This window comes from Magallana gigas, chromosome 2 (assembly GCF_963853765.1).
Source record: "Magallana gigas chromosome 2, xbMagGiga1.1, whole genome shotgun sequence".
Lineage (NCBI taxonomy): Eukaryota > Metazoa > Mollusca > Bivalvia > Ostreida > Ostreidae > Magallana > Magallana gigas.
Window position 1 is genome coordinate 36,910,558 of NC_088854.1, and position 17,646 is coordinate 36,928,203.

Sequence of the window (17,646 nt, forward strand, 5' to 3'; positions counted from 1 at the left end):
CAATTGTCTGATAAAAATAACAATTCCCATATATATGCATGTTTAATGCCAAAATATGATAAAAACATGACATACGTTTATTTTTTTTTCTTTAGGGATTAAACTTCAGAGTGAATTGCCCTTAATCACAGAAGACAACCCTTTACCGTCCAAGTATAAGCCAATGTATTATTCATATACAATTTACTAGGCTACGAAGCTGTCAATAAAACAGAAAATTTTCCACAAGCATCCATAAGCCAGTAGAAAACAGGATAAATCTTGTATAGGGGCAATGAAATTTATTTGCTTACTAAAAATAACACGACAGTTTTGGGAAGAACCAGCGGGTATATATAAGATGATTGATCAAACTCTAACCTGAGGACCACGTATACAGGTATGTAATATAGCTATTCTATACTTAAAAGGCTTAATCTAAAAGTAATGTGATAAAATTTGTGTCACTTCTCATGGGCGCAGTATTATAGAAAATAATATATCAACATTTGCCCAACCATAATTCTAATTCAAATTGAAAATTGTATTCAATTTTTTTAAAGAACTAGAATGTTTGCTTAGTGTACATAAATTATGTGAATTTCGACGTGGTTTTTATTATTTTTTTTTTGGCCTCTTCATCAAAAAATAAAAAGGCGAGGCATGAAAGAGATGCATTGCATTTTTGTTTGGATTGGTAGAAATCACCATAAAGGGTTCCGAAATACATGTATATATATTAAACTAAATATGATAGTCTAAGTTGAAAGTTTCGAATTTAAAGGTGATTCCAATTTTTTTGTTATTCCCTCATTTGTCGATAGAGAATATAGGCGAAATAAAGATGCACAAAAGAAAAGGTGATAAAAAAAATCAAACTCTTTGTAACGAAAGCCCATTGATCTCATTTTCGTTGGTAAACAAACAATTCGACGAAACTTTCGCGAATAAACACGTACATGTAACTTTCGCGAATAAAGCGAAACTCTCGCAAATTAACGTGTTAGGAACCATTGTTCTTTATAAAGGTTGTCTTATGAAATGACAATATTTATATTAAAGTTTCGCGTTTATTCGCGAAAGTTACGTGTTTATTTGCGAAAGAAGTTTCGCGTTACTTCGCGTTATATTGCGAAAGTTTATTCGCACTAAAAAAATATTTACCTACGAAAAGAGCTTGATATGCTTTTTCATAACCCGATATTTAATTTATTCCTCTATTAGATTATATCTATCATTATTCTCTTGTTTATTTTTCCCTACATTTACCTTTCATTCATACACCCTTTTTGTTTTCGTTTTGTTTTTAATTTTGTGAACCTTGTTTAATGAAATGATCGAGACATTAATTGTTTATACTAGAAACGCTACCTTTATTTAGATTCTAATTGAATAGCACAATATATATCATAAATATAGATATAAAGATATAAATAGCACAATTATGAAGAAATTTTATGTTTGAGAAAATTTAAACTACACTCCGAAAAAGCACAATTTATCAGTACAATTGTATATTAAAGAAACATGATTTGAGCATAAAATTTCAAATTTTATTTTTCCTTTTTAATGTATCTATCTACTCTTTTTAAGGTATTCAACGGTTAAGGTAGTCCATCCATAACTATCATATTTCATATCTAACAGATTGGAGGTTTGATCACTAAAATCTTAGTGTGATTTTAAGGAGTTTATTAAATAATAAAGATTCACCTTTAAAATCTTTCCAAAAAATTAAATATTAATAAATTTATCATATGTTGAAGTTAACATTAGAGTCTATGGGGAAAATGCATTTTTAAATATATTTCTTTAGTACAAGTAATTTTCTAACATTTCTCTTGGTAAAAAGTTGCAAAAACTTTCATTTTCTTCGAATATGCTAAAATAATTCATAGTTAACCATACATATTTTCAAAAAATGATATTTTAAAATGTTTCTAAAGGGCAGACAACTCTTCAAAAAAAATTCAGTGCAAAATGTTCATTTAAGTGACTACAAACATACACCCAAGTTTGGTTTATGTCAGCCCCATAATAGCTTTGAAATATGTATTTGATGTAGTATAGGTCATTCAAAATTGTTAAATTCGCCTTAGTTATGGATGGACTACCTTAAGTTTGCATTTCTATGGCTTCACCAATAAAACAAAGCCCAAGCCTTGCTTTCGTTTACATCAGTGTTATATTGGTAAAATGTTTATTCATTGTTTGTTCTGTTTATAATTTTTTTAAGAGCACAATGAAATTATTTACTTTGTCAGGAGAAATTTTGTTTAAGAGGTGTGTTTATTTCTTTACAGTATGGCGCGAGCTTTGCTTTCACGACAAACAAATTCTGAACTCTGTAATCTGTTTGTAGCTTGAAATTGAAATTGAAAATGTTGGTCAAGCATTGAAAATGGAAACCTTACATCAAAATGTAAAGAGAAATCAGATATTTTATTAATCGCTCAAATCGTGTCTTTGTGCATGCTATTATTAATAGTATTATTTCAGTGATATGACAATTGCTTTATTCACAGACAATAATTGTTATGAGACTTCTACTGCTGGCAATTGCAACAGTCCTGGTTGTTGTTTACGGGAAAAATGACCCTCCTGGCCCCCTTATTGGACCCCCTCCCCGGCCCCAATCAAACCTTGCTGGTGGGGGGCTTGTAGCTGTCGGGTCGATTACCGTTCTGTCTCTTGCAGGTAAGTTGAATAAATTCTCTCTCTCTCTCTCTCTCTCTCTCTCTCTCTCTCTCTCTCTCTCTCTCTCAGGTTTTTTAAAATTTATCTGTTTTTTTCTTTCTTTTTAAACTGTCTGAAGCACATACAGGGTGATATAGTCAAATGTTTATATGATTCTTGAAACTTGAAATCAAAGTGTTATATATATATATATATATATATATATATATATATATATATATATATATATATATATATATATATATATATATATATATATATATATATATATATATATATATATATATATAATTGTTCAGCTACAGCTACGATAATGGGCGCTAGGATTCAAAAAGTTCAAAGAGATTGTAATGAGAAAATAGGCGATCTGGAAACCATGCTAATAGACATTAAAGAGCGATGTCTCAGGAAAGAAAAAGGTAAGCGTATCTCGCTTAACAAGTGGGGCGACATTGCTGCTTTTGAGACATATTTCTTTTTATACTGTGAATAGAATACTCATACATGTATATAGATATGACGAGGTGCTAGTTTGCTTAACATGCGGGAGGTAGGGCGTGTTCGTTTGTTAGTTGTTTGTTTCGAGTTCCGGTGTAATTTAATGATGAAGTGGCGCTTTTGCAGAATTATTTATCTTGTCTACGCAATGTTAAATTGTTTTTACAATTATAGTACAATAAAAGGAATATAACACAATAGATGGTTTCTCATTATCATCAGTGGAATATTTTGTCATTTTGAGTAAACGTAATCCTTTTAAAGTGTAAAACAATTAACTGCTTTATTAGATATTCAGGTATACAACTACATTTTCATTATTTGAATAATTTAAGAGTTTGTTTGTTTGTTTTTTTTGTTTTTGTTTTGTTTTTTTTTTTGTTTTTTTTTGTTGTTTTTTTTTTTTGGGGGGGGGGGGTCCTTTAATATGATATAACTCACACCTGCACAGATCCAGATTTATTTATTTTAAAAGAGGGTCCACTCTTACCCTTACCCTCTCCAGGGTACGGTTTCTTTTGATACCTTTTCACACGCCATCTAGCGTTAATTCAGTGCATGACTTTGGTTTTGCATCGGTGGTTGTTTGTTTTGCATCGGTGTTTGATGATTTTGCAAAAGAGATTTTGTTTTAAGCTGGTCAGTTTTGTATGTTTTAAAAATTAGTTGTTCGTTTTGCATTAACGTCTTTTTTACCCTTCCTGGTGCCTATTTATTTTTCGTTTATTATGTGAATGTAATAACCTTGCTTATTCCAGGACGAGGGGTCTGGAAGTCCGCCCCCACCACACTCCTCCACGCTACATCCGCTTAAAGTCGCAGGGAAATCAAAATCGAGCCACGTCTCTTTCGGGGGGGGGGGGGGGGGTGTTTGAAGAAAGCAATATGAAAATAATTGGGTTAAATTACAGGTGGAGAAACTAAATTATAAAAGTAAGCGCTTGTTATCAATATACATGTACATGAAATTCGGCAAAATATATCTTTCTAGAATTGGAGACAGTTATTGAGTACATTTGTGCGGAAACAACAGAAGATCCCGCGGCCTGTGTGAGATGCGCCAGGTTTTTGGCAGACAGAGAAGCTTGCGAGGCGGAAGTAGATGAAAGTGGAAATGCAATTTGTAAGTTTGTAGAAAATGAAACCGACCCCCCTGGATATTGTGTTGTCAACGCAGCTGATGGAAACGGTGGCGGAAATGGCGGTGGAGATGGTGGAACTGGTGGAGATGGCGGAACTGGTGGAGATGGTGGGAGGGTGGAAATGTTAACGTAGATGGTGGAAATACCGGTGTTTGAAATGGTGGAGAATAAGGAAATGATATCGAAAGTGACTTAAATGGCGGAAATGATGAAAGAAGCGGTCGTAAAAACATTGGTGATATTGGAAATGGTGATGCTTCATGTATGGAAGACAGTTCAAGAAGAAATTTGTTCGAGAAACACTATTTTTATAGGTTTCTAAGTCAATAAAATAAATGTGCAGTTGAACCTACATTTGTTAGTTGGTTTCAAAGATGTGTATTATATCAGTTCTTTTTAGGGTTTTATTAAAAATATTGAGGAAATGTTGAGTCAGGGTTCAGAAAGCTGATTTTTTGTTGTTGTTAAAACACAGTTAAACAATTGCAACCTACATTATAACTGTGTTGGGCAGGGGAAGGGAAGGATGGAGTTGAACCTGTTTCAAAAATTGTTAAAAAAATATTCGTTTCCCCCTAATTTTTCACATACGACGTGTGACGTAAAATAATAGAATTAACAATTGATTTGGAACAGATGAGCCTTGAAGACAGAAAAGTTTAACAGTATTAAATTGTCTCGATTTAAAAAATAAAAAACATCGCTTGCCGGTAAACTTTTGTCTTTCAATTTAGTTGATAAGTAAAAAAAAATATTTTTTGTTACCTGATATTTTAGTTTCTTATTCAGTAGTGACAATCGTTCCATTTGTGGTGAATTGTTTGATTTTAGTTGATGAATTATTTTACTAATTGTTCCAAGTAGTTGAACTTGAAGACTATGCGTTTATCAGTTTATATTAAAGACCCATTTTTATTTCAATTGAAAAAAGTATTGTCTTTATTTAAAAAAAAAGATTGTGAAAATCAGATAAAAAAGTTGAAATTATACCTTGGTGTTCAATAACTTATTTACACGCAAAGTTTTGTAAGCTCCGCCCATCGGTGTATCTGTAGTTTTAGCAAACTTTATTTACAAAGAAAAAACACCATATCCATGATACTAACTAGATGTTACTACTTTTCTACACATTGTACTTTTGTATTCGAATTTGGGCCGGCCGGTCAGTAGACTAAAGCTATTAATACCCATGTAGATCTATAGGCAATGATATTAACAGTTTCACAATGGGTTGAAATCACCATATTGTGGCTTAATTAAACAATGAATTGTCTTCTTTGGTGATTCATTCGGAATATGAAGTTAGCGACATTGCAGAAAGAAATACATAACCCGCACCTGCGTTAGCGGGATATGTAAAAAAATTTCTGCAATGATCGCTACCTTCATAACCCGCATAAATCATCAAAGAAAGCATTTCATTGTTTATATACCAACATCTTTATTTTAACTAATTACTAAATTGATTATGAAAAGTTAGTAAAATTCACAAAATTACTGTTAATGAACGTAACGTTAGTAAAAGAGACAGCCAAAGCGTCTCCTGTGAGACTTTGAGTCTGACATCGTCATGATTATTTCGTGCAGTCCGTGATTTTTCTGAGGTCGCTGAAGGTTTCGATCAATCGATAAACAGGGCGTTTTAATTTCAGTCCTGACAGTACATGTATCAGCCGCTGTAGATTTCGACCAATCGATGAATGGGGCGTGTGGATTTCAGTAGATTTCAGTCTGGCTGTTTCTATTGAGCTATGAATTAACTAAGTTCCTGTATGAAATAGAGGAAATAATACTTGGCAAATGTAAATATAAGTGAAGTCACGCGGTCATGGTCCATTAGTCCAAAGGTTCATTAGTCCGAGGTCCCGCTAGTCAGAAGGTTCATTAGTCCGAAGGCCCAGTGGTTCGAAGGTTCATCAGTTCGAATGCATCACGTGATTAATTGTTTCCATGTTGTATATTGTCCCCCGCTTTTACTCTAAATGGGGAACATAAATTTAGCTCTGTCCATTTGTTCGTCTGTGTGTCATTCTGTTTGTGCATTTCCGGATATCATTAATTATAAATTTTACTACAAACTTTTAAATACAAAAATTCCTGACTCCTACTTAACCTTTATTTCTAAGCGATTGATAAAATACTAATTATAAATGCCACTATACCCCTTCATTTGCAGGATATAAATAAACGTTCACACCAAGTGGCAGACACAAACTCATTAAATAAGTCCATTAGGTTTTGTTTCAATATGATTTTGCTTCGCACTTAAAAGGTACTTAAATATGGCTTGTTAAATGTTCCATCATTTAACTTTTTTGTTATTTACATTCAAAATCTTTGCTATTCTTAAACATACACTTTTTATTCGATAAAACCTGATTTCTATATGAGAAATCGATGTTTTTATGCAAAAAGTTACTTATACATACTTGATATTATTCTAATTTCAAAAGATTTTTTTCTAAAAAAATTATTGCAACTCTTTAACACATCTGTATATATTATGAAATAGTTGGCGTGCTTACAAATGAATCATAAAATAAACATAGAAGAGTTTCTGATTTTCTTTTGAGAGAGAAAGGAATAGTGGGGGATGGAATGTAAGATAATTCTTAAACCTTATTTCAAGACAGGAGATGCATTTTCAGTGACTCCATCTTTGATATCCACGAATTGCATTACTCTTATTCTTTAGTCATATGATTTATAAGCAATTAATTAACTTGTTATTCCTTTTTGAAAAACTCCAGTTCGAAAACATATCATTTCTATTCTGGAAATAACGTTCCAGGCACGTTGCATCGTTTGAAAGTTGGGGGGGGGGAGCAGACTCAACCAAAAAATATATTTTTTTTTTTTTTGCTTGTCAAGATTTTTGTTGAGTCTAGCCCCCCCCCCCCCCCCCACACACACACACACACACTTTCAAACGATGCGCTTGCAATACTGCATCTGATGCTACGTGCCTGGAACGTTATTTCAAAAATAGAAATGATAGCTTCTCTCTCTCTCTCTCTCAAAATTTCAGTGATGATTGTTATTCTTGAGCTGCAGTGCATTTCGCACATCCGAACGTCCGCTGTCACTTCTGATCGTCACCGGAAGAAAGCAGAAACATTTATTTTTCAACCTTTCCTGTTTTTAAATATTTTTTTCTGCCATATAACGATACAGACGCTTCAATTAATGCATAATGTGTATTTTTGTTCAAAAATCGATCCACGTTAGAGTGGTAGCCTTTTGTACAGGCGACCTCGGTTCAATCTCCGAGTGCCGACTCTTTTTTTTTCATTAATTGTGCTTTGATTCAAAATGTTGTCTCTGAAATGATGGATTTTAATCATTTTCGTCTGTTGAAATCCTTAGAGAGGATTATTGGAATTTGAGAAGGTGTTAAGAAATGAAAGAAACTGTCTCGATAGCTTTTTAGAGGTGTATTCAAACGGAAAACCTCTCGTTGCTCGCAACGAGATCGCGACCGCGTCTAGTTGCTTTTATATCTTTTGGCAACATTTTTGCCAGTTTCGGGCAGAAACAAGCCAGTTGAAGGAATGTTTACATTCTTATCCTCACATGTACAAGATGGCCGCACATTCCCCTTAACCGCGTCCTTTTAAGTAGTCTTATTTCGGCTGACAATAAATGAAAAGACTAGCTTATAATAATGAATTAAATTTTTCAACAGCAATAATGTATTGCAAAAAAAGGTACTTGAAATAATAGCACCAGCACATGTAAAATGTCACAATGCTTTAAGCAATATGCAAATTAAACCGTCAAAATAACGCGCTACGTTTGCAGCAAAAAATTATATTAAGCGATTTATTACATGTCATTTGTAATGTTCTTAATGGAAAACAGCAGAAAACCTCTATTTAAAAAAGACTGAGTTGATGGTAAAGAAACACCCTGATTCATTGATGAAAACCAAGATTAGTCTTCAAAGTTAAATTCAATCTTATTACCATTAGAATGGCCCCTACCTTCACAATGTGTGATTTTTTTTGCCGAAGGACAATACATTCATAAAGATCTTAAGAAAAGATGTTTTCTAATAATTGATCTCCGTGATTTTTATGTGCAAGAACATACATATACTAAAAAAAAAATGTATGTCATACAAAAAGATAATGGCATACTGCTGATTCATCCAATGTATGAAGATTTATCATATTTATTTCTGAAATGAATATCATCCATATCAAAATTTTAGAAAATTATATTGTACTTAATATAAAGGTTAATTCCAAAACTATTTCACTGCCTATTTGCTCGAACTGTCACAGTGGTTTCATTTGATTTTCGTAGGCATTATTTTTCATGCATTTTGTGAATAGGAAATTTCTAAAGACATGTCAATCATCCTATCAATATCATATACTAATATGATATCAGATATTGCACTTTGGTGAACATTTAAATTTGAAAAACGAAATTCTCAAAATTGGTATTCAACGAGTATTAATAAAACCAAGGTATGTCCTTAGAAGCTTAGATTCCTGGAATTATAATATCACATCAGCTTTTGGAATTTTAAGCAAAGCAATGAACAATGCAACAATCACTAAATATCGAAAAACTTAAGACACATAACACGTGTTTTACAGTATACGTCAACGCAACTCTGACTTGCAGAAGTCTGTTTCAGTTGGTCTAAAATCACGTGTCATTTCTTCAAGGTTCGTGATTCCTGGATGATCTAAAAAAGAACACGAAAAGTGAACCGAAAACTATTATAAACATATGAAATATCATAAATATAAGGTTTATCAAAATCATTGTAACGAAGATAATACCTGCATTGTTCTAGCCTTTTCTTCCACACCTTTATTGCTTTTGAAATGTATTGAATGTCACTCAGTATCACCAAAATGGAAGCTGAAACAATGATCACGACCCCCACGGAGCCCAGCGCCGCAGACGACCAGCGACCATCTGGGGCGGATATTTTCTGGCGGGTATACGAGGACAGTGTCGACTTTTTTACCGTAAGATTTTTCTTGATTTCTAGAATCTCCTTCAAAATTTGTTCGCTTGTTTTATCAGTTACTGTATAGTTATTACACACACAAGGTGCACACGTCCTTGATGTAAACATTAGACTTGTTGTTTGAGGACTATTTGTAGAGGAACGCGAGGTTATGGAATTTGTGGCAGATGCCCTGGTCTCCACTGCTGATGTGATTGCATTTGTGGTAGTCGTCGCCGAGGTTATGGATTCCTGTAAATCTCCCACACTATTAACGAATGTTACTAAATGTGTGGTTGTTTCGGCAGACATAGTAGATGTAGTGGTTTGACTAACTGTTGAGTCCAAGGTTGTAGGGACAGTTCTTTCTGCAGTTGTTGTGGTGTATGTCGATGAAATTGGAGTATCTTCTTTGATATTCGTTGTTAAAGACTGTATGTTTTCAATAGCTGGTTGCAGTGTAGTTTTTTCAAATGAAGATGTCGGAATTACAGTTGTATATTCCGCGGTGGCTACTTCTGTATCCCCGTTTGTGTGTGAGATGCCCGCCGTGGGCCCTATGGTTGTTTTTATTGAGGTGTCATACTTCTCTGAAGTAGATAGCTCAGATTTGATGGTAAAGTCTGTTGATGTAGACATCTTAGATGTAAATATTGTGGTTTCTTCAGCTCTCTGTGTCGCCGTATCGGAGTGGGTGACTGGTTGACTACTGCTAAAAGTACTGACTCCAGTAGGTTCTGGGGTATTTATTGTAGTGTTTTCACAAGGGAAGTGCCCTGCTGGCGAATTCTCAATGTCGGACTCCATAAAAACTGGAAAAAAGAAAATGTTACTTTGGGTTTTATTTTCATTAATATGCCTTAAATTCTTTTTTTTTAAACAGTAATATATTTATGATCGATCTCTATAATTAGCTTGTAACACGAAATCTGACAATAATAATTTGGCTGACCATATGATCAACTGTTAGAATAAGCTTAGTTGGAAGAGAAAACTAAATCTACAATATAGTGCTTTACCAAACATCAGATATGGTAAAATGCCTCTAGAGAAACGTAAATACCAGACACTGGTATATCTATTACTAAGCAATATCAATGATAAGTTAATATCAATAGTATTTTCTTAAACGACATTGATAAATTCTACTAGTACATGTGTTACATTAAATGTTTGATTGTTATAGATAAGTTTAGAAATCTATTAATGTAACACATGTATATAATTTGTGAGAAGTGTATGGAAAGAGGTGATGAATACTATGCATTTAAAACCAAAAAAGGGAACATTTAGGAATGTTTGAGATATAATATGGTATACATTATACTTATAGATTCAATCCTTGTTAGTTTAAAAATATCGTCTTTAAAATCTAAAAATATATCAATTTTGTGAATTCTAAATAGATAAATCGAGCTGAATGTACACGCATTACAAAAGACAAGTTGAAATGCCGTTGTCTGTGCGCCCTAACACACAGTTGTTTCTGATTTTACAGTCGCTGAATCAATTACTGTGTGTGGTGAATAGATATCAATTTTATTTGAAAGAGAAGCATGAGGATAAAAAGTGAAAGCTCGTTTTAGATAAGTTTTTGTATGATTTGGTCTTGTTTTATTTATTGTAGGAACAGATTTCTTCAAGTCTGATGTACACTCTGTTTATTTTTAAAGATTACATGTAAAATTGATCATATATAGGAATATTTATTGATATGAAGATATTTCCTTGTATTTATATTCCAATGCTCATTTTTGCTTTAATGGCAATGGAAATGGAATGGTCGAATATACCTTAAAAGGGGCATTATCACGATTTTGGTCAAAAATTATTTTTTGGATTTTAATGTTTAAATGCTTCAGTAACTAAAGGCATTTTTAATAGGCAACCAAAGTTTGAGTGTCATTTGTTGAGTTATAAGCGAGTTACAGAGCTTACTGTTTTTTTGTTTACATTTTGAACGTCAAAGTGAACATTCCAGTTTTAGATCTAAAATGAATGTGTTAATCGTTAGGAACTGTTTATTTATGCTTAAAATGAATAAGAATATAGACAAATCATCTTGAAAAAGATTTTTTATTGGTATATTGAACCTATGTAAACAAAAACAGGGCACGAGCCTTGTTTACATGACGAAGAATTGTGAGCCCTGTATCTTGCTTAAAACTCGACGGGCACCCAAATTTCATTTGATCATAAGAAATGCATTCAAAAAGCATTGTAAATAATAAAAACTGAAAAATAAATTATGACCAAAATCGTGACCATGCCCCTTAAAAGAAAAGCGATCTTTTTTATTGCGCCAGCTATGTCTATTTTTAGAAAAAGGTAACAACAATGGGCGAAATATTTAGAAAAGTGCTAATATCATACATCGTTAAACAGATTCAGTTCGATTTGTGTTATCATGTTCTTTTTTGAAGAAAAAAAACCCAGAAAAAATTCAAAATATATATAAACGTGCAACTTACTGTTTGAGGAAGTCTTGACAACCGATTTTATATTGGATGTCGACCATTGTAACTCCATGGATTCTGGGAGTAACAGCAATGGTGGACAAAATAATGAGCATTTTGAGAAATCAGCATCAAACTCGGCTGCAAAGCATGTAAAATTCCAGAACAGAAGTCGAAAACAACTTTCTATGGAAATACCAGGTAAGCTCCATGTGTGGTTTCTAGGATACAAGACACGTGCAGGAAAGATATCAAAACCATTATTATCTGTAAAAAATAATAATTTTTTACAAAATGAATATACTAGAAATGAGTAGGGATTTGAGAAAACACAATCATAAGCAACTTGCAAACAAATTACCAGAAACGTTGCCTTTGAATAGGATGCAGACAAACTTCATTTGATCTTCACAGGGTGCTGCAAACAGAAGATGTTGTACGTCATTTGGTGACGTCATGTTAAGGGCCAGACATTGAGTAGAGTTGATGTCGTTGCCATGCACGTGTTCCGTTATGGACCTGCCGGTCCCACACTCCCTGTCGTTTGTCCATACGGTGCTGTTTGCTTTCCGTACTCTGTTCAACCAAATGTGACTGCCTTCAGGCCTTAGAAAATAGGGTACAAAGTTCAAATATTGTTATTCTGAAGAGAAAAAACTGAATTGTCCTTTTCTGATTCATCGGAAGAAATATAACTAAGACTGTTATCCTTACTGATTTCCGTTTTACTCATAGACATCCCTAGGCATTAGTTCAACTGATTGCATGAACGTTTCAATGAAACACCTTTTAAATCAGAGGGTAAAAACAGCTCTTCACAAAGCTCTTAACAAATTTTGATCGAGTGAATTTACATATATACAATTGTTTTAAAAAGGTGATCTCTAAACTTTGTGTCACATTTTTGCAAAGCAAAAATTTGTTTATAAGTCTTAGAACTAAAATTTATACTCATAAAATGTTAAGATAAGCTATTATATAAAAACATTGAAAAATAGTATGGAATAAAAAGCACAAGGCACAATTTCGACGAGCAATAATTCTTATATAAATAAGTACAAAAGAAACTCGATAGGACATACCAGGAGGTTTTTTGGTAAGCAAGAATTCGTATGTACAGGAACAGGTCCGTGTTATCTTCGCCCCACAGGGATCCGTTCCTCGAGAGACAGGTGCTATGTGCCTCCAGCCACGTACTATTTGACATGATGATCGTAAAATCAACAATCCTCTCCTCACTGAAATATGCTTGAAGAATATTTTTAATTAATGATTTTTTTCGGATGGTCTTAATGATATGCAATGAACCGTTTTGAGAAAAACAATGATATAAGAATTATTAAGATTAGGTGATGTTTGAAGTACTATATAAATGAGAGTGCATATATTTTTATTTGTAATCTATAACAAATATGTGCAGATTTAAATATTTTTTGTAATATTATCGCCTTACCATTCACATTGAAAATAGTTGACTCCGTCGGTTCCAATGAGAGAGCTTTAACGCCAACCTGAAAGCCTAAACATACAAAGATACCTTAGAAACGGATGCTCAACGGATGGTTGTAAAAGGCGGAATATCGCCAATGATTTGAAATCAATTAAATGCATTAAAGTTCTAGAAGTATGATGGATATTGTGAAATGATTTTGGCATGGGCTCTTACCAAGACAAAGGGAGATGAAAACCTGTGACATGTAATGTTCCATAATCTGTAGAGAAAAATATGGGAATTTCATGTTTCGTAAGAATTCACGTCTCATTTCGACGGACATCAGATTACAAAGATAACTATCAATGATAAATGATCCTATTGCCAATTCAGTTCCTGAATTTATATTGGAAAATTCATCCTCAATGTTCACATACTAGCGTTTAATTGTTTTTCGGGGAAAAATCATTATCTAGTGCCATTATTTCCATGATATTAAAGTGCAATGATATTCTTTTTTTTTGAGAACATTTTTTTTCTCTCCTGAAATTAGGAAATCCGCTAAACATATTTTGATGTATGATTGTTTCGCATAAATGGAGGCATGCATGTTGGTTTTTTTCCACTCTAATTTATGCAAAATGTATAAAAGCCAGAGGACCTTTGAAGAGGTAAGATTAGTAGAATATTTAATAACATATCAGTTTGTTTTCCATATCGATTAATGATCATACTCGGCAAATATTGCTTGGCTATCAATAAAAGATTAACTCAACATCTAAAAGGCTAGGATTTAAAGAACGGACAAGAAGCCACAGAGACTTGGAGATTCTGACAGATCACACCTCTCAGTGACTTTTTTTTATTTACATGAACAGCCATATTTATTCATGAAAGGCATATATGCCGTTTCTTTTTTACCGCTGTTTTTGTATGTAAGAAACCCGACCCCAACTTTGTCAGTTTGATGATTTACATAAGTTAGAAACTCTCCGCAATTTATACAATCTTATTAGTTCAAACGTATTTAAAAGTATTGAATATAATTCCCAAATAATTTGTTTACTGACCGACCCGGTCAGTAAATATCCCCGATTTAGATATTCATCATGTAAACAATTAGAAAGAAAGACAGGGACACTAATGTTTTGAGTCGAGAGGCCCCCGGAAGTGGTAATACTAACGTTCTGTTTTATTTATTGTCAGGTCAGGTGTGAATTAAAATGGTGGTCCATAGGTTTATTAATGACTCTTTCGTAGTTTTGAGGGAACAATTCTTTTTTTTTTTCAAGGTAAAGAGGTATTCTTTACTAATAAACACTTACGTGAATCGTTCATAAAAGAATATTTTCATTTTTCCTTACTTAAAAAAAGAACATTCAATTAAAACCAATGATTAACCTTGCGCATATACTAGTATTACAGTTTTATTTTTTAATACAGATCACCACACTGACAGAGCTTGGGTCAATTTCTAACATAGAAAAGCAACGTTAAAAACGGCATATGTACCTTTATAAGTCATCAGACATTATTAAAGATCTTGCCTCAAGGAAAAATACCGAAGAAAACTACGGTGAAATACTTTGGTGAAAATCGCCGAATTAATTTTTGTTCTGGTTGTCACATGACTGGACTGCAATATGACGTCAAGTAAAACACTTCAGTTCCTTGTTTGATTGTCAAGTCGATTTTAATTTTATTTCAAAAAGACACAAGCAATCAATATGATAAGTATTCATTGAAAATCTGATTTTAGATTATTTCAAATACCAACATGATTAATTATTCTGTTCGCATGGAAAGATAAATTGTCTTAATTTATCAGTGATTTCTAATTTTGAAATTGTTATAATGCATTAGAAAAACTAATGCCATCTATTTAATTATAACATTAATATATTTTATTATTATTATTTTAAAATAACATGTTTATAATCAGCCTCGTTCAACCAAACGATTTTTAAATCCTGCATGTATGTTTCGACGAGAATAGTTTATAATAGCTCCGCATAGACACACGGCTACTCAACGCAAACCGACCGGCTTCTGACAGCCAGTAATAAAACAAGATTGCTGTAATTAGGGTCCCATTGAAGATGATGCCCTATAATAATTATTGTAAAAGAACACGAAATTTGAACCCGGGAGAAATTCGGAACCTAAACTCTTTGTTTCTGCAAGAGATAAATATATATCCTAAATTTTTCGGTAAAAAAAAAAAAATTCTGCATACGTGAATCTATGATATATCAATACTATATTTCTGTGTGACAACCCCCCCCCCCCCCCTCTCCAGTATTAAACAAAATTTTGAATAACTTTCATAAGTGTTTATTAAAAGTGATCAAAAGATTACAATTTTCATCATTTTCTATGAACTATTTATCAAAATATCAATTCAAATAAACAAAATGAAAAAAGTATTCCTTGTATAAAAACAATAATTAGTAATTAAAATATTAATGTCATCAATTAATGATACAAAAACAAAATAAAACATAATAAATGACTATTTATGTTTTGGTTTTTTTTGTTTAAATCAAATCATCTTACCGTTTTCATTGTTCCGAAGATTATACAATCACAGATAGAAGTATCTATGTTGTTGTCAGCAGTGTTTTACCACACATTCTAATTTGCCAGTGCCTTGTCTTCTATAATACTTTATAACGAATTATAAATCAATGATGAAATATCCTCTGGCGTTCGAGGATGAGCATTTATATTGATTGCCAGGATCCAACAAAACTGTTCATATTCACCCAATAAGCAAATATATTCAAAGGAATGAACAAGAATCCAACAGACAGAAATCATAAACACGATTCTCATACATCGGGAGTAATCCTCAACGACTGACTTCCTTTATATAGCTGATTCTTTCTTACAAATTACCTATCCGGTCTCCTGGGCCCTTCATCTTTCAAACTAACTTGTTCAGAGGACCACATTACTTCTTTGCACGGTTAAACTTTTGAAATAGAAATAGCACCCCTACATGTATCTTCTTCTGAAAATTGATTGATTTGAGATTTCAATTATTGCGTGATAGTCCTATATGAACAACTCCTACAGTGTACTAGCACTAGCTGGTGGGTTAACCCCTTCGCTCAGTCGGTAGAGTGTTGTTTTTTAAACTGAAGGGTCCTGGGTTCAAGCCTACTTGTATCATTCCTCCTCCTCTATTACAATTTTTATGACCTTTGTCAACCGTCATACATGTAATTAATTAATAAAATTTTTTTTTGAATATTTTTACCAGAATTCCGTTTATTAATTTAAAACACTTCAATATATTTCACTTGTAGAAAAGTAGCTTTCGTATTTCGAAGATATTCGTTGATTAGCTTTACCTGGTTGTAAAGAGTAGGCGGTATATCCGAAAATCTTTAGCACCCCCCCCCCAAAAAAAAAATCAATGTTTCCTGTCTTGACATTTTAAAAAGGAACTAACGTCACTTTATGTCATATTAAATAAGACTTGGTCCACGAATTTCCTAAATGCGCTAATTTCTTTTCTTAAGTATCTTAAAACCCAAACGCCGTTGACGTTTTCTTTTAGAGTATTTTCTTATCAGAAACAAAATGAGCGATATCAACTGAAAGGCAAAAGAAATGAAAACAATGGTATCCAACTACTGCTTGGGCTGTGGTGTATTTATCAAGCAGCATTTATGTACAGAGTGATAAGCATTTAATACGGCGTACGATTCATTTAATTTCGTCATTTTGTAACCAGCTACTGGAATGCAGGTTTCAGTCATATTATTTTAATGTAACATGCTTAGAAGTATTTTTTAATGATGGCTTTTAGTACTACCCATCAACGGATATTGGACAGCAATATCAGGCATTTGTACAGTGGACTTCCAACAGAAATACGACTCAGAAAACCCGGATTTAAGCATATATTGGACCCCGTTGCACGAGCACGTGAGGACCAAAACCGCACTTTCAGGAGATTTCTAGACAAGTACCTCGAATACAACCAGGAGTACGACATCGAAATTCCGCGTGCACCTGCTTTCCGGCTGGTAACTAGGCAACAGGCGGATGACATTGTGGCACGGGTTTCAAGGCCCACGACCAGCTGTAAACTCAAACGAGACATATGCCCCCGGGAGCACCGCCGTCAGCTGAAGGACCTGTGTGCGGACTGCGAACTCAACACGATATCCAGACCAGTCTCGCGTAGACAGTTAAGTGAAATAAACAGACGGCTGATGACGCCGACTATTGCCACCAACGTCAGAAACAGCACCCGTCCGTACCAGGAGTTCGTGCTCACGAACGTCACCAACGCCTGTGAGCGCGAGGCTCGTCCAGTGTCCCAGCGATGTCGGCTGCGCTTTGAAAACGAAAACGAAGATGAGATCATCTCAATGTTTTATAAATCTATGACGTCACTGCGGACGCTAAGTCAGAAAGAGTTCTCGTTGCTCCGAACTGTAAGTCAGAAAGACAGTGAGT

The 17,646-nt window shown here is 33.6% G+C and overlaps 2 protein-coding genes across 2 annotated transcripts; one reads left to right on the forward strand and one right to left on the reverse strand.

Annotated features, from left to right (window-relative positions):
- The first annotated feature begins 201 nt into the window (after nucleotides 1-201).
- On the forward strand, nucleotides 202-4,723 carry LOC105340377 (uncharacterized). The gene is made up of 4 exons (XM_066073672.1): nucleotides 202-379; nucleotides 2,505-2,676; nucleotides 2,976-3,095; nucleotides 4,166-4,723. Exons 2-4 carry the CDS (start codon nucleotides 2,517-2,519, stop codon nucleotides 4,447-4,449), a joined length of 564 nt encoding a protein of 187 aa, XP_065929744.1. The 5' UTR covers nucleotides 202-379; nucleotides 2,505-2,516; the 3' UTR covers nucleotides 4,450-4,723.
- Nucleotides 4,724-8,476: 3,753 nt separating this feature from the next.
- LOC105340375 (uncharacterized) lies at nucleotides 8,477-16,089 on the reverse strand. Its single transcript, XM_011446390.4, has 8 exons — nucleotides 15,730-16,089; nucleotides 13,408-13,453; nucleotides 13,195-13,260; nucleotides 12,824-12,989; nucleotides 12,103-12,347; nucleotides 11,757-12,008; nucleotides 9,113-10,097; nucleotides 8,477-9,015 (listed from the first exon to the last, which is right to left on the reverse strand). The coding sequence occupies exons 1-8, from the start codon at nucleotides 15,736-15,738 to the stop codon at nucleotides 8,991-8,993; spliced, it is 1,794 nt and encodes a 597-aa protein (XP_011444692.3). The 5' UTR covers nucleotides 15,739-16,089; the 3' UTR covers nucleotides 8,477-8,990.
- Between the last annotated feature and the right edge of the window lie 1,557 nt (nucleotides 16,090-17,646).